The sequence below is a fragment of the Orcinus orca genome, chromosome 8 (genome assembly GCF_937001465.1).
Source record: "Orcinus orca chromosome 8, mOrcOrc1.1, whole genome shotgun sequence".
NCBI classification, from domain to species: Eukaryota; Metazoa; Chordata; class Mammalia; order Artiodactyla; family Delphinidae; genus Orcinus; species Orcinus orca.
Window position 1 is genome coordinate 96,708,629 of NC_064566.1, and position 20,146 is coordinate 96,728,774.

The following is a 20,146-nucleotide window of genomic DNA, read 5'->3' on the forward strand; positions in this document are numbered from 1 at the left end:
AACTAAGACCCAGTGCAGCCGAAATAGATAAATAATAAATAAAATAAATAAATACTTTTTTAAAAAGGAAGAAGAAGGGACTGGAAAACAGGCAGCCGTCCAGCAGTGTCAGCCACAGCGGGGTCCAGGAGGCATGCTCCTCTCATCACCGGAGCACTTGAGCAGGGCAGCTTCAGCCTGGCAGTGCCCAAGAGACCTTGCCAGGGGACACGCAGCAGGGAGGGCAGGGCCTGGTGTCAGCAGCAGGGAGACGCGGGAGCAGGGCAGAGCCAGAGCTGGGTGCTGTACGTGGTCCAGAGACCTTCCTGTGAAACAAGGCACAGAGTGCAGGTTTGGGATTAGGAAATCATCCGGGAAGCTGAGCCCTGTCTCTGCACAGTCTGGGGCCCAGCATCCTGGGAGAAGTGCGAGAGGTGGGAGAAGGAAGCAGAAGTGGACATTTATAAGCTTCTGTTGCCTTTCAGGTGTCTCCCTCTGGGTCTCTGGGGCCCCTCTCTGTCCCTCCTGTCCACAGCAGCATGCCTGGAACAGGTGAGCTCTAAACATGAGGTTTCTGAATAGTACCAGAATTCTTTTAAATAACGGGATACTAGAACTGAGAGGCACCTACCTAAGTCAGCATTCCCAAAACGTATTTCAAAAGATGTTAAAATCTGTGCTAGGAAGAAAAGACTTCTGTGATCAAGTAAGTTTGGGAAATGCTGGGTAGGCAAAGTTTGAACAAGTGTTTGTTTTTGTTTTAATTGTCGCAGTTTCTCCATACAAATGAGCTGTATGGAAGGCAGGGTTTTCCAAACCAATTTTCTACAGAACTCTATTTTTCAAAGAGTATTCCAAAGCATTTCTAAGAGCTAGAGAGGATGACCATATGACAGTCCCTTGTCCTGACATAATTATCGATAGCAGTGCCTTTGACCCTTCAAAGCATCTTAGCTTGGAGGGTGAAATATATGTCACCTTCTCCACGGAATGCTGTTTGGGAAACTCAAATACAGTTTAATCCAAATCTGCCATATTACAGAGGTCGAAAAGGGGATGCAAGGGGATGCAGGGAAGTGAAACAAGTTGCCACAGGCCACAGAGCTGCTTAGTGAATGGCCCAGGACTCCTCACTCCTGGTTGTGTTCTTTCTGGAAGACCACGAACCATCTGGAGATGGCAACATCAGAGAGGCTGGCCGTCTTTACCTGTGCTCTCGGCTTCTCTTTTCCTCCCCGAGCACTTTGCTTTCTTTCCTCCTCTCTTCCTTTCCAAGGCTTCTGGTTCTTTTGCTCATCCTGCCCCGTGGTCCGGGGCTGCGTATGCCCAGCCCAGGGCGTGTCCTGGAGTAGGATGATTTTGGCATCTGTATCTCCTGCGTTCGGCTAGTCTGGGACTCGCAGAACCAGCCACGCCGCTCTCCAGGGCCCGGGCAGAGGAGAGCGTGTATGAGGAGGGCCCCTTTGGGGCCGGGTGTCGATGCTAACATGGTAGGAGTTGGGCAGATGGGTGGCGGGTAGGGACAGGGTGAGCCCCCTTGGAGGATACGTGTCTGAATGTCACGAGGTCCCCAGACCCAGCCTCATTGTTTCCCCCTTGTTTTTGCCTCTCCTTGTTCTCAGTAACGTCATCCTGCCCCTCTGGGAACAACAGCAGGCCTTCGTCTCCTGGCCCAGGACTCCACGCCAGCAGCCCTACTGCATCTCAAAATAACTCCAAAGCGGCTGTGAACTCCTCCACCAGTTTTAACTCTTCAGGGTGAGGCAGAGGGGCGAGCCCAGAGATACCTCAGCGGGGCCGAGGGACATGTGAGAAGCTGCGTCTGGGTCAACACCTTGGGAAGGAAAGCTTGTCACGGGGCTGGACAAGGGGAATGAGGGGGCAGGGAGGGGGCAGGGTGGAGCGCCAGACTGGACTCTCTCCCTAGGGAGTGGGATTTAAAAGAGAAGCCTTAGCCAGTGAGCAGTCCTGGCAAGGAGCTGATGTCAACAAAGCCAACATTTCCCTCCTCACTGGGAGGGTGGAAATTTCCAAACCCTCCTGTCAGAAAGGGCCAGGTCCTTCACTGGGCTGAGGAGAGTTACCCTCCAGGCCAGCCCCTCCGCTCTGGGGTGTTCTGCCCCGAGCCTGAGCTTCCAGCGTGGCTGACACCGTGAGAGCAGGAGGGTGCTACCCCGTAACCTCATGCTCCCACCCGGGATGCAGCGGGAAAAGCAGCCTCCCATCTTTGATTAATGAAGCAAAGAATCTACTCTAAGAGGTGTTCTCAGTGGATGCCTCGAGAGATCCTTCCCCGATTCAGCACAAAACAGAGATTTGTAAGTTAGGCGATGGGTTGAAGACCTGAGCTTGTCGGAAGAAGTGAACCCGCTTGTCCACACCCAGGCTGTTCAGCAAGGCAGCCACCTCTTATGGGCCAATTGTTGCACAGCCCTAAAGGTTGGAGCTCCTCAGCTGTCTCCACCGAAAAACAAAAAGAGAGAGAGAGAAAAACATATAATGTACATTTTAAAGAATTGTCTTGAGATATAATTCACTTTCCATAAAATTTACCATTTTGAAGTGTACAAGTCACTGCTTTTTAGTTTATTCACAAGGTTGTGCGATTGTCACCACGATCTGATTCCAGAACATTTTCATCACCCCCCACCCCATACCTACCTGCTAACACTCACTGCTCACTCCCATCTTCCCTCCTCATTAGAAGCTGTCCAAGTGACTTGTTTCTTCCTTCCTTCTAGATCTTGGTACCGATGGAATCATCCCACCTACCTGCACTGAGACCAAAAAAGTTTCTCCTATGCCACCTGGCCCTGTATTCCCCACTGGAAGGAAGGGAGTCACGCCTTCTCTGTATGGACAGATTACTTTCAGGACAGTAGAAGAGAATCTCCACTATCAATGAACCCAAACTCTTGCCTTGTTCAGGAGCAAGGGCCTCTGGAGATACAAACTGCGACCGAACCGTGTGCTGGCTCCCTAGTGCTCTTGAAACGCACAGCCCGCCTAGGAGTTGACCATTTTTACCTTCCTTGCCTGTGCCCTTCTCCTCTCATTCCGAATATGTCAGATGGCTTCACTGCGACAGTGGTCTTTCAGAAAGGACCTCTTGGGCTTCCCTGGTGGCGCAGTGGTTGAGAGTCCGCCTGCTGATGCAGGGGACACGGGTTCGTGTCCCGGTCCGGGAAGATCCCACATGCCGCAGAGAGGCTGGGCCCATGAGCCATGGCCGCTGAGCCTGCGCGTCCGGAGCCTGTGCTTCGCGACCGGAGAGGCCACAACAGTGAGAGGCCCGCGTACCGCAAAAAAAAAAAAAAAAAAAGGACCTCTTGTCATTATTCTCCAGCTCATCTCCAGCTCATTCTGGGCACAGCCATTTGCCTGGTGCCAAACCACCAGAGGGGTGGGAAGGTTTTGACTGTGAACTTAGCCACAATCTCCGAACTGATTCTAGAATCTATGAAAAGATTTGAATCTGATGTCTCCACCAAAGCTCTGATGTCTTCTCTGTTCAGCAAAGCCTTCTGACTGAGTCTTCACGTCACCCTATTTTCTCTTTAGCCCCGCCCCTTTTCCAGAACCACATCCATTCATGATTGCGTTCTCCGAATTCCCTCCTCTTTACAGAACGCTGAGCCACACTCAGCCCCCTGGGCACATGCTCTGCCCACAGGTGTTCTTCTGTCTGCTCCGTCTGCCCCAGAGTTCAGAAACGCTTGTTCTTTCTCTCCTTTCCTGTATTTCTCCTTATCTCGTCCTCTCTCCCTTCTCCTGGTGCAGAAGGAAGAACACAAAAGCACACACGCAACAATTATGCTGGTAAATACCTGTGTATAGCCCTTTCCTTTTTTTGCATTATGTTCTTCTCTCTTTAGTGTGGAATTTTCCAGCAAAATATTTAACTCAGGTGTGAATTTTGAAAATCTCTGTAATATTTTATCTTCTTTAACAAAAAAGAAAGAAAAAGAAAGGAAAAACAATACCAAAGTGTGAAATACCGTGCTAGCTTCCGCAAGAGTTCCCACGTGGGCTGGGAATCCTTGTTGATTTCTGCAGGAACATTCTTTCTCGAGTCTCCTTCTTTGTGGGCCAGTGTGTAAACATGTAACATGAAGCCATTCCAGAAATGGTAACTTTTTTTTTTTTTAGAGACGGCATGTCCAAGAAAATGATGACATTCAAAGGAATCTCTCTGTTCCTAAATAAATTTGTATGGTGATGATATACAGTATTCCACTGTTGGCAAGAAGAGGTTTAGATTATTCTGGGTCTTTTTTTGTGCAGGACATGTGAGTGCATGTAATAAAACGGGATGGAGAAAGGGTTTCACATTGGTGGATTAAGTCTGTGACTCCCTGAACTGATGCTAAAGATGATATACATTAATACAGGACTCCAAAGAGTTCAGAGTTTCTACTCTTTTTGACAGAAGAGCCTTGAGGACAGAGTAGGTGAGAGATTGGCTTCCTCATTTTGTAAGTGGGAGAATGGAAAATGTTTAAGGTCAAGTCATTTGTAGACTTTAAGAGGTGAAGACTGAGGCTAATAGTTCATATCTCAGGATGTCCTGAAGGTCAATTATTCATTATTTGCAATGGAAAGTGATAGATATTTGAGACAAAGGATAATTCAAAAGTCAAATCTATTTGGCTTTGGAATGCACTGTGACTTTTGATGAGAGGGTTGAGGGGCAAGGAGGCTATCCCTGTGGTTTTTCTTGGGTTAATAAAAAGTTAAAGAGTTACCATTTTTGAGGCAAACATTGACCTGTGGTGGGAAAGGGAGGCCCTTCAAAAATGTAATGACTGAAGGGAAGAAACTAAAATTGGCATTAAACATTTGTTGCAAATACTAATATCCAAGGGAGAAATCCATACCTAAATAACCATAAGTTAAGTGCTTTTCATGTTTGGATGGGGCTTATACTAAGACTCGTATTTCATGTCATGAAGTGGAAGAAAGCCTGTTGGGAGCGGTTACTTTGTCAAGAAAAGATCCAGTTGAAAGAGGCTCGGTATGTGTCAAAGAGACAAGAGGAGCCTGCAGCAATAATTAAAGTATGTAAAGAAATTACTCTGCCACCCATGAGCCCAGCTGTGCATATCTGTGCACACACACACACACACACACGTATGTATGCACTGTTCCTTGCATATTCCTGGGTGCCGGAGCTGATGCTTTCCTGCAGCAGTCTTGGCCACCTTGACATCTTGCTCAGGTGAGTGCTGAAAGCTGATGTCCTGCACTGTCCATGAGGCTGGTTTTCACTCATTTGACCCTTTAAAAAATACTTTATTTTTTAAGAGCAGTGTTCGGTTTACAACAAAATTAAGAGGAAGCTGTGGAGATTTCCCATAGACCTCCTGCCCAAACACGTTCGTAGCCTTCCCCATTATCAACATCACTCACGAGAAAGTAAAATTTTTTTACCAAGAATGAACCTACACTGACACATCACAATCACCTAAAGTCCATAGTTTACCTTAGAGCTCACTCTTGGTGTTGTACATTCTACAGCTTTGGACAATAGTATAATGATGTAGATCTATCATTATAATATCATACAGAGTATTTTCACTGCCCTAACAATCCTCTGTGCTCTACCTATTCATCTCTCTCCTTGCTACGCCCTTACAACCACGGATCTTTTTTTTTTTTTTTTTTTTTTTTTTGCGGTACGCGGGCCTCTCACTGCCGTGGCCTCTCCCGTTGCAGAGCACAGGCTCCAGATGCGCAGGCGCAGCGGCCATGGCTCACGGGCCTAGCCGCTCAGCGGCATGTGGGATCTTCCTGGACCGGGATACGAACCTGTGTCCGCTGCATCGGCAGGCGGACTCGCAACCACTGCGCCACCAGGGAAGCCCTGATCTTTTTTACTGTCTCCATAGTTTTGCCTTTCCCAGAATGTCACATGGTTGGAATCATAGTATACAGGCTTTCCAGGTTGGCTTATGTAGTAATATGCCTTCAAGTTTCTTTCATGTCTTTTCATGAGCTTGCTAGCTCACTTCTTTTTAATGCTGAATAATATTCTCTTGTCTGGATGTACCACAGTTTATTTATTCATTTACCTACTGAAGGACATCTGGGTTACTTCCAAATTTTGGCAATTATGAATAAAGCTGCTATGAATATCTGCATGCACATTTTTGTGTGGACATAAATTTTCAGTTCCTTTGGGTAAATACCAAGGAGCGTGATTGTCGGATCGTGTGGTAAGAGTATATTTAGTTTTGTAAGAAACCACCAAACTGTCTTCCAAAGTGGCTGTACCACTTTGCATTCCCACCGGTAACATTACCAGAGTTCCTGTTGCTCTACATCCTTACCAGCCTTTGTTGTCAGTGTTCAGGATTTTGGTCATTCTAATAGGTGTATAATGGTATCTCATTGTTTGTTTTAATTTGCATTTCCCTGATGACATGATGTGGAGCAACTTTTCACATGCTTATTTACCATTTGTGTATCTTCTTTGTGAGGTGTCTATTAAGATTTTTGGCCCATTTTTTAATCAAGTTGTTTGTTTTTTTTTTACTGTTGAGTTTTAACAGTTCTTTGTATATTTTGGGTAACAGTCCGTTATCAGATTGTCTTTTGCAAATATTTTCTCCCTGTCTGTGACTTTTCATTCTCTTGATATTGTCTTTCACAGAAGTCTTTAATTTTAATGAAGTCCAGCTTGCTAATTATTTCTTTCATGGGTTGTCTTTGGTGTTGTATCTAAAAAGGCATCACCACACCCAGCATCATGTATGTTTCCTCCTTTGTTATCTTTAGGAGTTTTATAGTTTTGTGTTTTACATTTAGGTCTGTGATCCGTTTTGAGTTAACTTTTGTGATGGTGTAAAGACTGAGTCAAGGTTCATTCTTTCACGTGTGGATGTCCAGTTGTTCCAGCTCCATCTGTTGAAGACACTACCTTTGTCCCATTGTGTTGCCTTTGCTCCTTTGTCAAAGATCAGTTGACTGTATTTACGGGGGTCTATTTGACCATGGTTTTCATGAAAGAAATAAACAGAATTACAGTCTAACTGCTCAGCCTCCCGTAGCTTCCATTGTCCATTGCCTTGGACAGTTGCTGAACAGAGTCAAACCTGAAGGTGGGTACCAATTCACATTTCATGTCTGCAAGATTCTGTAAAACTCATCATTCCAGTCAAGTTTAACAGAAGCCTGGTCAGCTTCTTCAGCATCTAATTAGGCACAAGAGAATCAAAGGGCAACAACCAGTCACTGTTTAGGAGGAAGGAAGGGAAAAAGAATTGTTGCCGCTGCATTTTGCACTTGCAAAACGTCGATCTTTAGTTGACTCAAGACTGGTGGGCCCAGCTGTGGGCGCCCAATACTAAGGGCTTTTGGTCCAACTCAGACAATGAGTTTAGTCGTAGACTCAAATTAGGAATCCTGTCCTGAGGCCCCAGGTTGCCGGTTCAGTGCCTCTTCTCCCTGTGCACTCTGCATCCCCATGCTACATTCATGGACTGGTTTTGCTGACTCGCCTGCTTCTAGTGCTAGACTGTGGGGAGCTCCTTGTAGCTGAGTCTGTCTTTTTCTCTGTATTCCCATGACTAGCACTGCGACTAGTACATAATATGCAATTCAGGTTTTTAAAAGTTGAATGCTTTCTTTCAACCTCTAAACAACTTCTAGTGCCTTTCACTGATGTTAGGAGCTATGAATATAGAAAAATATAGTACCATCTGTAGTGGAGGCGGACTATCTTGGTGGTTAAGAGCGTGATCTCCAGTGCCATATCGCCTGGGTTCATACCCAAATCTGCCTCCTATTAATCATGTCACCTTGAGCAAGTTCCTCAAGTGCTCTGTGCCTCAGTTTCTCACCTGTAAAATGGGGATAACAACAGTAGCCATCTCGTAGAGTTGTTGTGAGAATTAAATGAATGAATATATATATTATATATATATAATATATATATATGTAAAGTTCTTGGAACAATGCCTGATACATTAATAAGTGTTATCTGTTATTATCCTGATTATTATGATATTATTGTTATTCAAATAAATTGGTGGAGAGTTTCCTGTCCTCTGCTCTCTCTAACAGCCCAGAACTTTCCTGGGGGACACCACAGTTGACAAGCATATGATTTGGTGGAACAAGGGTTGTGGCCAAAGATATGTGAATTAATAAAATTTAATCCCAAGTAATGGAGCTTGAACCTGGAATCCCAGTCACCCCAGGATAAAGGCCCAATAAAGGCTCCACTGGAAGAACTAGCACCTTCCCTTATCCCCTCAGTCTTTAGACTCCTGAAGCCTTTAATATGTACTCTGTTCTTTCCTGGGAAATGGTGGCAGCAAGAAGGTAATTCCAGATTCAGATACTAGGAGAAAAAAACAACACTGCGACAAAAACAAATGGGGAAAAAGTTGAGATGTGCATACTATATGTTCATTTAGTGAAATGGATCTTTCCTTGTTTTCTTCCTGCAGGCTATTACTATCTCTTATCTGGTCTTTTCCAACTAGTCTTATACTGATTTTCATTGAGTCTCTATATGGCAGTGATTCTCAACTTTGATTACACAATGGAATTACCTGGGAAACTTGAAAAAAAAGTTTGACACTCACACAGATTCTGATTTACTTTGTCTGGGATGTGGCCCAGGGAATTGGGATTTTAAACAGCTCCTCAAGTGATTCTATTGTTCTGTCAAGGTTGAGAACCACTGCCTGAATGTTCATACAGATCATTGGGGACTTTGTTAAAATGCAGATTCTGATTCAGTAGATCCGGGGTTAGGGTCTGAGATTTTGTGTTTTTAACAAATTCTCAGGTGATGTAGATTTTGCTGGTCCCTGGACCAGACTTTCAGTAGCAAGGACTTGGAGAGCATGGTAAAATTATTCCCTTTGCCCAATATCATCATAGGTTTCCTATTATCCGCATAATAAGATGCCTCAGCCTGGCATCTTAGCCTGGCATCAGTCATTTAAGGTCCTTAAACATCAGTGGTCCCCAAATGTGACTAATCATCTGAAGATCTATGGGCAGATTTTCAAAGATACAGATTCCTGGGCGTCACACCAAGCCTACTAAAGCACAACCTTCAAGGTGCGGCCTGAACAAAGGGTATTTTGAAAACACTTCCCAAGTGGTCTAGATGGTCATTAAGGTTTAGGAGCTTCAGTATGCTTCCAATATACATTTCCAGGCTCATTGCCCATTCATTCAACCAGCAAACATTTATTGCACCTGCCTCTGTACCAGGTACTAGGGAAACAAAAATGAAAAGAGTGTGATCCTTACTCTTAAAGGGCTGGCAAGACAAATGACCCAAACAAGACTATTTATTATTTCCCAGACATGGCCTACATGCTCACAATTCTGCTCAAGGTCTTCTCTTCTTAAGAATGTCTGGGCCTCTCAGCATCCTACCTTTGCCTGTCCTGATCAACCAACTCAGATGCTCTTTTTACCCCATTTGCATCTCCACACTTATGTTTGGTTATCTCTTCAAACTTACTTTCCCTGGTATTAAAACAGATCCAGAGAGGAGAGAGGATTAACCCAAAGTGAGGTAACAACAACAATAATTAACATTCATATAACGACTTCCATGCACCAGCCATTGCTGTAAGCACTTTCCACATGAAAAGTGTGTAGAATGCTTGCAATAACTTTATGAGACAGCTATTATTATTATCCCCATTCTATGAATGAGAAAACGGAGGCACAGAAAAGTAACTTGTCCAAAAATACACAGTCAGTAACGGAGCCAGGTTTACCCTCAAGCCTTATACTCTACTGCCAAGTTGGTGACAGGGTTGACATGAGAAGGAATATGTAACTCTAATTTTCAGGCCTGAGCGCTTCCCTGGAAATTAATTATTTGTGTGCTTGTTTCACAACTTAGACTCAAGCAGGGAGTGAAGGCAGGGACTATGTCTTTCATCTCACACAGTGCCTAGCAGGGGTGCAAGCACTTAGTAGGTGCTCTACAACTGGTTATGGGATGGGCTGTCCCATCGTGGGGGGAGGGGATGGATATTTATTCTACCAAACAGACAACAAACAAACACATAAGCAAGGGCAACAGCCTGCAGGTCTCACGTCACCACTAGGTCATCATCACCCCTCACCACCACCGCCCCGCCCCCTCAGGCCTGCGCGTAGAAGGAGGACCCTCCCGCCCGCTTTCTGAACAGTCTCTGGTCCAGCTCTGGCTGTGCGCTCCGTCCTCCCAGCCAGCAGGTGCCCCCAGACCACCGGCTCCTCCTCTGCAGCCGTCAGAGCCTCGTCCTCTCTCCCTCTTTCCGCTGCTTCCTGCTCCCGGGATCCGGGCCCTGAGCCCCGGGGCCGGGGTTCCCGAGGCTTCCCGGGGCGCTCGGCCAGGTAACTGCGCGGCGGGGACCGCCCGGTTCCCGCGGCCGGGATGGGCTCCGGACGTGGATGGCCCGGCCTGCGCGGTCCGCTGCGGGGGAAGGAAGCGGGCAGATGGCCTGGCCTGGCCTCTGAGGGGAGGGGGTTCCTTCTGCCTTTGGGCGCCGGCGCGGGCGCCGGGTGGGATGCTGGCATAGCGGTCCGGCTCAGGTGTGCCCAAGCCGGGCGTGACCACAGTGTAGGTAGGCGCGTCCGGGGGAGATGCGCTCGCGGTGCCTGTCAGGCGCCGAGGTTGCTGCTCGCTCCAGCCACGCCTGCTCCGAGGCCCAGAGCCAGGTGGGCCCGCCCAGCGCTCCTCCTCCCGAATCTGGCCCTGGACCGGGAGGAGCAAGGACAGGAGCCTTGGAATTCTGAGCTGGAACGGCCATCGGCCATCTAAATACCCTGTCATTCTTTCACCCAAAAGTGAAAAGCCGAAACGCGGAGATGGAGTGACTTTCCCAAGGTCACAGAGTTGTATCTGCCATTTATAAATGTCCATTCTTTTATTTGTTTGTAAATGGGCTACCGTGTCCTCTGTTCTGCCAGGGAATTAGGATTGAGGGAAGAGGACTCTAAAAATACTAATCGGCATATCCAAATGAGCTGATCCGCATTACTGGCCGGTGACCCTGGCCTTTAAAAGGAAGTGAGAGAGGACAGTTCTTTTCACTCTGGGTCCTTTGTACCTCTGGCCCTTGCTCTGAAAATTGGCCTGGATGTTTTACGAAATTATCTCAGAACTCCTTGTCAGAACTGGGCCGGATCATAGAGTTATTTTCAATCCTTTTCTCTTTCCTTTCTTCTCTCTCTCTCTTTTTTTTTTTTTTTTAAACTGAGTCTCAGGAGGTGAAAGTGAGTGCTCACACTCTTATGGCTATTTAGGGGCAGAGACAGAACTGGAACTCAGGTCAATGACTGACAACTGCTGTTTTCTAATCTGATTTCAGATGAAAGCTGTACAGCACTTGACCTTCATAAAGCCCTCTCTGGATAGCATTCTTGGGAGTGGCTTGTGTATTGAAGTGTGTTGGTCCACAGATACTATTTCACTTGTCAGAATAGGGTTAAGCAATAAGTGTAGCCATGCAGAAAATTCCTGCTGAGATGAGACAGATATCTGAAATGTTTTTTACTTTTTTATTTGTACTTTCAATAGAGGAGCTAATGAATATTAATAAGGACATCTTGGCTATTTTCAGATTTTAGTCCTATCTGACTATATTGACTCCATTACACTCATTCTTGTCCTGAAACATTTATCACCGGTAAAAATTTCAGTCAGTGGCTTTCTGACGTTGTTTCATTTTTAACTAAATAATTGTCTTAAAGATATTTTTATATCTTAACAAAAACTCCCCACTTGTACCTCAAAATCCTGCTTCCCCCTTGGTCAGTCTTTGAGTTGGATTTCAGAACTGAATAGAAGTAGGAGTTTATTTTTTTTCCCTTCCAAACTATTTAGGTCTTTGTTTAGTTCTGTCTTTAGGTTTACCTCAAGTTTTGATTTTGACTGATAAACCCATGATCCAAACCCAGACTTCAGTTGAGTTTAGTATCAGCTTAAAACCACATTAAACTGCCATGTGTCATATGACTTCTAGCAGAGACCACAAGTGGTGGAGGTGTTTTTCCGTGAGGGCTTCTTATTGAGATTTTTGAAATATGAACACATTATCTAATACACATATTAAATTACTTGTGTATTGTAGTCCAAGGTCAGTCATCACTGGGAGGTTATTGACATTTACTCATCATAACAACATATACCATATTAGACCATCTGCTCACTCAGAATGCAGTTCCTGCTTTTCGGTTTACAGTTTTGACCAGTTATCTCTAAGGAACACGCAATCAGAAATACAGCCATGCTTCAGTAGAAGATTCTTGGCTCTGTAGATAAGGAAAAAGTGTTTCCAGGAAGGCAATATTTTTGTACTGTCTTAGAGTAGAAATGAAGACGTATACACAAAATGACCCAATGCTGTTTTCTTAGGGTGCATCCTTTGTTTTTCTGGTTTTGGTCTTTTCATCGTAGGATGGCCTTAGCTCTGTGTCTGCAGGCGCTGTGCAGCCTGGGGGGCTGGCTCTCGCTCTACATTTCTTTCTGTCGCCTGAATAATCACCGAAGCTATGAGTGGAGCTGCCGGCTGGTTACGTTCACCCACGGAGTCCTCTCGATAGGTCTCTCAGCTTATATTGGCTTCATTGATGGCCCTTGGCCTTTTACCCACCCAGGTAGGTGGGAGACATTAGAGAGTTTTCCCTTAGGAATTTATGATTTGGGGGTAGTCTTAGAAGGATGGGACTTTTCCACAGAATTTGTATAATACTGAAGAATATTGAAGAATAATTACTATTATAATGTGCTTTGGGAGTCTCCATTCATCTTCATTGTGAATGCTGATTTGTATGTGTCACCTATTGTTTCTGCTTTTCATAACTCTCTATTTTTAAAACAAATCTTAATTGCTTTTTACAATTTAAGCGACCAAAATGTATAAATCATAAAGCTAATATCAACATCTACCACCAGCCCCAAACAGACACTAATGGACTGCATTAAACATACTTTTTGGTAACCTGCAATCTTTACTTGATTGTATAATCAAAGGACATCATCTTTCCATGTCTATATATATAGATCTTCCTTATCCTTTTCAGTTGTTATATAATATTGTGTTGTATGCATTTACTATTTTTTATTTAACCAATGCCGCATTATTTGGGGGCAGCTATATTAATTTTTAAGCTGCTAGATGTACTGATACAAGTGTTACTCCCTTAGAATACAAAACCTATATCCCCTTGAATTAGTTTGCTGGGGCTGTTATAACAAAATACTACAGACTGGGTAGCTTAAACAACAGAGATTGATTTTCTCACAATTCTGGAGGCTAGAAGTCCAAGATCAAGGTGTTGGCGGGTTGGATTTCTTCCGAGGCTTTGCTCCTTTGCGTGCAGAGCTGCCTTCTTGCTGTGTCTTCACATGGTCTTTCCTTTGTGCCTATCTACATCCTAGTCCTAATGTCCTTGTTTTATAAGAACACTACCCTAACATCCCTATTTTAACTTAATTACCTCTTCAAAGGCCCTATTTCCAAATATAGTCACATTTTGAGGTACTGGAGTTTAGGGCTTCAACATACGAATTTTGGAGGGACATAATTCAGTCCATAAGTTCCCTAGAATATGATTTTTTTAATTCCTTAGATTCTTTCTTTTTATAATTTCTTTAGATTCCCATATTGAGCTTCTGAAATTTCCCCCAAACTGTCAAACTGATAGGAAGCAACTCTTAAGCTTTATATTTTATATGAAGGCTCTTAATGGATTCAAAACATGTCAGGTCCTTGCACCCTATGTTCTTGGACATGGGAACATACTACCTTTTGGGGTTCTCTCCAGAGTCCACTTTCAAGACGAGTTAGGGCCACCAATGTCCAATAATCTAACCCATTAAGCTAAGAAATTAATCTGACATTTGGGACAGAATAACTTTTCCATTATGGTTTATTACAGGATATTGAATATAGTTCCCTGTGCTATACAGTAGGACCTTGTTGTTTGTCCCTTCTATATATAATAGTTAGCATCTGCTGCTAGTGGGAGAGAATAACTAAAAGAGTCTAGAAACAGAGCTTTAGCTGGTTAAAAAAAAAGACAAGAAAGAGACTGTGTAGGATTTTAATTGAAAGAACAAAATAACTGGATTTTATGCTGCTACACAGAGAGGACTCTGAGATAATTGCTGGTGCTTAAATCATTCATTGAGATCTGGTGCATCAGAACAGCATTTCCTGGGCCCTGTAACATCGGTTTGATAAAGATCAAAGTTTTAGTGTTTTGGGTTTTTTTTTTTTTTTTTTTGGTTGCCTTTAAAAAGCACATGCCTGCAATTGTTTTCAGTGATTCAGAAAAGTTTGAGAAAGAGCAACCCAGGATCTCTGCGTAAGGTAGCACGATTCCCAGCCACTCAATTTGCTTCTGTCTTGGTTTATTTCAGGCTCACCCAATACACCTCTCCAAGTGCACGTTCTGTGTTTCACCTTGGGCTACTTCATCTTCGACTTGGGCTGGTGCATCTACTTCCAGTCTGAGGGGGCCCTGATGCTGGCTCACCACACACTGAGTATCTTGGGCATCATCATGGCCCTGGTGCTTGGAGAGTCAGGCACAGAGGTCAATGCAGTCCTCTTTGGAAGCGAGATTACCAATCCCTTGCTACAGATGCGCTGGTTTCTTCGTGAAACAGGCCATTACCATAGTTTCACTGGAGACGTGGTGGATTTCCTCTTTGCAGCTCTGTTCACTGGAGTGAGGATTGGCGTAGGAGCTCACCTCCTCTTCTGTGAAATGGTCTCACCCAAGCCCAAGTGGTTTGTGAAGGTCGGGGGAGTTGCGATGTATGCTGTGTCTTGGTGTTTCATGGTTAGCATCTGGCGTTTTGCATGGAGGAAAAGCAGCAAGAAGTACCACACCTGGAGAAGCAGGCGGAGTGAGGAGCGGCAGGTAAAACACAATGGACTTCTCAAGACGCACTAGCCAAGGCTTGCTCCAGACAATGGATTGGGTTAAGTCAGCCACGGGAACCAGGTTGGAGATATGGCTGTTACAGAATCCTGCTTATGACGAGCTTAGGTTTCTAAAAAGGGCTAAATTTATCCATCCGTTTGGTCAGTCTTGGAGCGGAACACATCCCAGTATTAAAACACTAACTTCTGCAGCTGTGCAGTTGTAGAAAGTGAGACTACCAGCAGTAGTTGTAAGTCAGAACTGTGAGGTGAGCATGCTGCCTTCCTTTTAAGTTGTGGTGACCCTGGCTCCTTTGTCTCTGGGAGGCTTGGTGATCAGACAGCCTAGAAAGGAACTCAAAAAGCATGAGTGCTGTTTCTTCCTTATTCCTTTGAGAAGTGACTCCTTCAACAAATACTTCTTCCTACTTTCTGTGTAGCAGCTTAAAGAAATGCACCTCATTTACTATAAAGTGAGGAACTTTCAGGAAGATACATGCCTTTGGCATTCTGAGCATTGGATGAGGAAATTGAATGGGGGGACAGAAGGATGAGAGAAGGATGTGGGTGAAACCGTGATGGTGGGGGTGGGGCTACTTACTGAGCCTCCCTATACCATATACTTGGTATATACCATAAAGGACTCCCTGTACTTGGGGGTCCCAAGATCACCCTCAGGCTTGGTGCAGTGGACTCATAGGACTCAGCACGCAGTTGTACTTGGAGCTTTGATTTATTACAGCAACAGGATACAACAAAAGATCAGCCAAGGGAAAAGGCACCTGGAGCAGAGTACAGGGGAAACCAGGCCCAAGCTTCCAGAGCCCTCTCCCAGTGGGATCATGCAGGATGTGCTTAATTCCCCTAGCAACGATTTGTTCACAATATGTGTGAAATGTCTAGAAGGAAGCTTGTTAGAGGCTAAGTACCCAAGGTTTTAATGGGGGGCTGGTCATGTAGGCAGTCTTTTCCTGACTCCCAGAAGGAAAGGAGGTTTTCGCCGTGAACCACATTGTTTGTAGAAACAGTTTAGAGCCAGTGAGCCAGTCTCATCAGTTCATGTGGGAACCTTCCCAATGAAATCGAAGTCTTCAGATGTCAGCCAAGGGCCAACCTTGCAAACAGCCCTTTCCAGGCCTACTATATTAACTCTTTTCTGCACAAAAACCATAGAGCTAGAGCTTTGGATGAGAGATGAATGAGGTGTGGGCAGATTTACCGGGCCCTGTTGTACGGGTTCTGCCCTACCAGGAAAACTCTGCCAGTTCTCAGGGCTTTTGTGCATTAATCTCCTAGGCATGAGAGGCTGTGACTGAATTCCATAGGGATTTACCATGTGGATTCCACTGGGCTTGAGATGCCAGTTCAGGTTTCAGCTCTGCTATACATACTGCAAACCAGAACCAAAGACCAAATGTCCTGGCCTCAGGGTGATGAGGCTACTTGTTTTTCTCCATTTCAGATACATTACCTGTTCCTCCTGTTACTACTTTTTCTCTGGAAAAGGTGCCACTCTCTCTGGATAATATATCATGGCAAGGCCCGTGTTGGAAAGAAAAAATATTTCTTAATCAGTAGTCTCTCAGCTAGGAAAAGCAAGAACGTAAGTGTAGAGGAAGGGCTTAGGAATCGAGAATTCTTCGATTCTTTGAACTAGTTTGGCTACTCACCTGCCAGATCATTTGGGCAGGTCACTTGTTTACTCTGCTTCAGTTTAAACCCCATTGTCAATTAAGGAAATACCCCGTTGTGAATTTCACAGAGACATTAGGTGGTGTTTTATTAATGCAGGTCTTTAATGTAGGGCTTTTACGGGGGAAAAAAGGGAAGTTTTATTTGTTTGTTTGTTGTTTATTTATTCATTTGATTGCGTTGTTGAGACCAGTGGTGAGCGAGTAGCTCAGCTGATGAGCGAGGGTATGGGGATGTTGAAGTCAAGGCTGGACGTGAGTAGGAAGTATCAGCCCATTCAATGGTAATCCTAGCCTAATGAGTGGTCTTGAAGATGGACGTCATTGTCTAGGTATGACCAAGTGGTTGGAACTGCATGAGGTCATCATTGCTCTGAGAAAAGCGGCTTTAAAGGCATGTTAACCGTGGGTCTTTTAAAATGACTGTCTTCAGGTTAAGGAGATTTGCTGGACATGAGAATAATCTGACAGTAGCATCTCCATCTCTTTTTTTCTATGATCAGTATCCCTGAAATGTTAGCTTCTTTCCAACAAAATTGTGGTCCAAGTAGGATGCTGGGGAATGCTGATTTTAGCAAAAGCCTAGTTAGAAAAAAAAAAAAAAGAGTGGCTTGGCACAAAAGAAAAAAAAAAAAAGAAAAGGAAAAAGCCGTCTCTTGAGTTTTGGCACAGTGCAAGCTGTCCCACACCAGACAAATGAATAGACTTAATCTGGTACCATTCTTCTCTCCTTCCACCTCAGAAGTGAAGGGATTGCAGACCTTGCTCTTTTAGGGGAACATACTTAGGTTTCTTGAATTTTGAGAAACCTATCTAGTGATAAGGGAAGGAGAATCCCTCATTTCAGCTTTTCTTGCTGTTGTAGCTGAAAACTCTGAAGGAAACTCGCTGAGAGAAAAATGTGAAATGAAGGTGACTCAGCAGTTAAGATGCTGAGTCTGTACATGAGAGGTACATGAAGGGCTAATTAACATGTGGTGTGGTTGGACACATGAAGTACTCATTTGCATTTAGATTACTATGTAATAGTCATTAACACTGCCCAAGAAGGATTTATATTTCAGTGAGATTTGTACTAAATTTTATAAAAATAAACAACTTTTTATCAACCCAGAGTCTGGCTTTATGTCTTTGTTCTGGTTCTGCCAGAAGCTTTAAAAAAAAAAAGGCTTTTGGCCTGCAGAAACGTTGACCCATATTTATACTTATCGGTAAAATACTTCGTAGCTGTTCTTATCATCCACCATTCCTCATACTGCTTACTTTTTGAGGCAACAATCTACATATAGAAAACAGTTTGCCAAAAGAAGGAGGAAGAACTTAATTTCTTTCTTATTTTGCCACCTGTTTGAGCAGTTGCCTTGAGAATGATGATGTCCAGTTGGGTCCACAAAGACAGGCCCTTCGGCTGTCCTCGGACTCTGCTTCCCATGCCTGGAACAGTGTTAGACACATAGTAGGTGCTCAATAAGCAGGTTGAAAGAATGGATGAAGGCATGAGGATGTAGTTTAGAATTACCCCCCATTGGAAAACGTTCTCAAAGAGCATGCACAGTGGATGGTGTCACCAATGTCATTTTTCTAGGTAAAGGACTAATGTCCCTGGGGCGTGTGTTCTGCTTAAATTGGTGTGACTCTTCTGAAGGTATTCTATACACAGACTTAAAACAGTCTAGAGCTATCAACGGCTGTAAAGAGGCTTTCAGGGACATTTTTTACCATTAGAGCTTTGTGCCTGAATATAGAGATTTTCATCATTAAAAAAAATAGCTCTGGAGTGAATAACGACTGACTTAATTAAATCCTTTGCTTACCATCTTCTGAAGCTTTCCCACAGCAAATGCCCTCTTTGCTCACAGCTAGAACTTTGGGTCTGTTTAAGTTTGGAAAGATCTTGAAAGCAGCCTGCCAAGAGGTTTTGTATGCAAGGAAGAGAAGGTGAATTAGGAAACTTTCCCAGTTTGTTTTATTCCTGAAGTTCGTGTAGTGAGGCATTCTTGAAGAGAAGAGGGGAACTCATTTTTAAAATGCATGATTTGATGAGTCATTGGGTCCAATTAATTTGATACCCACACTATAAAATTATTAGAATAGGGCCAAAAAGATATTTAGTATGTCTAAGAAAGACAAACGTTTGGGGATAAGGTTTGCATTTTGGTCATTTTTTATAGATTGATGGAGCTCTTTCCAGTTACATATAGAAAATGTGCAATTATGAGTTTTCAAGATAGAATTATCATGCTAGGGTACACCAGCAGGTGGCAATGTGTCCTGGTTGGATCATTAGGAAAGCGGCTTGGAACCCTAATCTGCTTCTATTCTTTCCCAAAATAAACATTACAAAATTAGCTGGCTGTGCGCTGAACTTAAAAAAAAAAAAAAATCAAGCAATAAAGAGTCATCTTTGGCCTCTGTTTATCTTTTTCTTTTTTTTACCCGTTCTAATGTCAGCCTTAGCTCATGCATCTATTCAGGGATAATGATCCTTTTATGCACTGTTGCGGATTGACTTTTAGAAACAGCATTGTTAAGAAGTAATTGTTTCCCCTCTCCACGTCCACTGTTTGTTAGATTTGCTTTGCCACTTGATTTCCACAAAGAGGCTAAAGACCCTTACCCATCAATACAGGTTTGAACTCAAAAGTCTGAAAATAGTTGGATAAAGAGACAGCCACTTCAGATGTTTGCAGGCGGAATTGAAGAAATACATTATACATGGTACTTGAATCGCTGTAATCCTGAATTATGCAATCAAAACTGGACGGTTATCTAAATCTGTCTACCCAGCAGGAAAAAAAATATTATTGGGGAACTCTTCAAAGAGAACTGTAATGCTATTTACTGGATAAATATATTTTATTTTCTGCTCCCATTTCTTTCCACAACAATCTTGTTAAGTCGCTGTGGAAAGCACCATGCTTGCTCAATTTGGCAAATAATACATATCATTTTGCCAAGGCAGAAGCAGCCTAAAAGCAACATTATACGAAGAAATCCTGGCTCCAATTCCCCAGCCCTATACACCTCCATCCTCTAACCCTGTGCGTGCAGCCAAGACTGGTGTGCGGCGGCCCCTGCCCTGGGATGTGGCCAGCAGGTGCCCCAGGTGAGCGGCCAAGGCCAAAACCTCTCTTTGCTGGGGTTTGTTTCACAAGAGAGGAGTCCGGCAACCCGGATCTGAGTTCGCTTCCATCGGCCAAAAGCAGTCTGTGCGTGTTATCGGAAAAGGAAAACAAGTATGCTCCCTTAAAGAATACAAGTTTCGAGGACAAGGGGGTGGGTAATTTCCAAAAAGCCTCTTATCCACAACTCCTTGGGATTGGGGGCGTGCTCTTTGGCGGTCTCAGGCGAAAGCCGAGTTGGTGCAAACTACACCCCAAAGTACAGATCTCCGGCATTCCCGGGGACCTGGGGACAACGGTGGGTTGGCGGGTGGAACTCCCAGAGCCAGACGGAACCCACCTCCCTCCGCCCCGCAGAACTACTTTTTCGCTCCCTCCAACAAGACTGCGGCGGAGGCGTCCGCGCGGGGGCGGCGCACACCCGCGGTCGGCGAGCGGAGGGCGGTACGCGGGACAG

At 44.4% G+C, this 20,146-nt stretch overlaps 2 protein-coding genes across 18 annotated transcripts in view; both read left to right on the plus strand.

Moving 5' to 3' along the window:
• Nucleotides 1-7,010, plus strand: part of POU2F3 (POU class 2 homeobox 3) — an 83,529-nt gene extending 76,519 nt beyond the window's left edge. For 13 of the 15 annotated variants that reach the window (XM_049713297.1, XM_012537067.3, XM_033407309.2 and 10 more), the window contains 3 exons: nucleotides 465-531; nucleotides 1,602-1,737; nucleotides 2,721-7,010. In XM_049713297.1, coding sequence (XP_049569254.1) covers nucleotides 465-531; nucleotides 1,602-1,737; nucleotides 2,721-2,760 — 243 coding nt within the window. In that variant the 3' untranslated portion in view covers nucleotides 2,761-7,010. Of the gene's footprint in view, nucleotides 1-464; nucleotides 532-1,601; nucleotides 1,788-2,720 lie in introns of those variants that run through there. The other 2 variants (XM_033407306.2, XM_033407318.2) reach the window with 2 other exon arrangements.
• A 3,103-nt stretch (nucleotides 7,011-10,113) lies between these two features.
• TLCD5 (TLC domain containing 5) lies at nucleotides 10,114-17,682 on the plus strand. Of its 3 annotated transcripts, XM_033407325.2 has the most exons (3): nucleotides 10,114-10,335; nucleotides 12,401-12,600; nucleotides 14,369-17,682. In XM_033407325.2, the coding sequence occupies exons 2-3, from the start codon at nucleotides 12,402-12,404 to the stop codon at nucleotides 14,905-14,907; spliced, it is 738 nt and encodes a 245-aa protein (XP_033263216.1). In that variant the 5' UTR covers nucleotides 10,114-10,335; nucleotide 12,401; the 3' UTR covers nucleotides 14,908-17,682. The 3 variants fall into 3 exon arrangements, with proteins under 3 accessions (XP_033263216.1, XP_004280728.1, XP_033263217.1); XM_004280680.3 differs by having other exon boundaries at nucleotides 10,114-12,600; XM_033407326.2 differs by lacking the exon at nucleotides 12,401-12,600.
• The last annotated feature ends 2,464 nt before the right edge of the window (nucleotides 17,683-20,146 follow it).

Bases quoted from the DNA above. Each gene is read 5' to 3' on its own strand.
- TLCD5 (XM_004280680.3), top strand. From the start codon at position 12,336: ATGACCCAATGCTGTTTTCTTAGGGTGCATCCTTTGTTTTTCTGGTTT. The intron at 12,601-14,368 runs GTAGGTGGGAGA...GGTTTATTTCAG, and splicing joins TTGGCCTTTTACCCACCCAG to GCTCACCCAATACACCTCTC.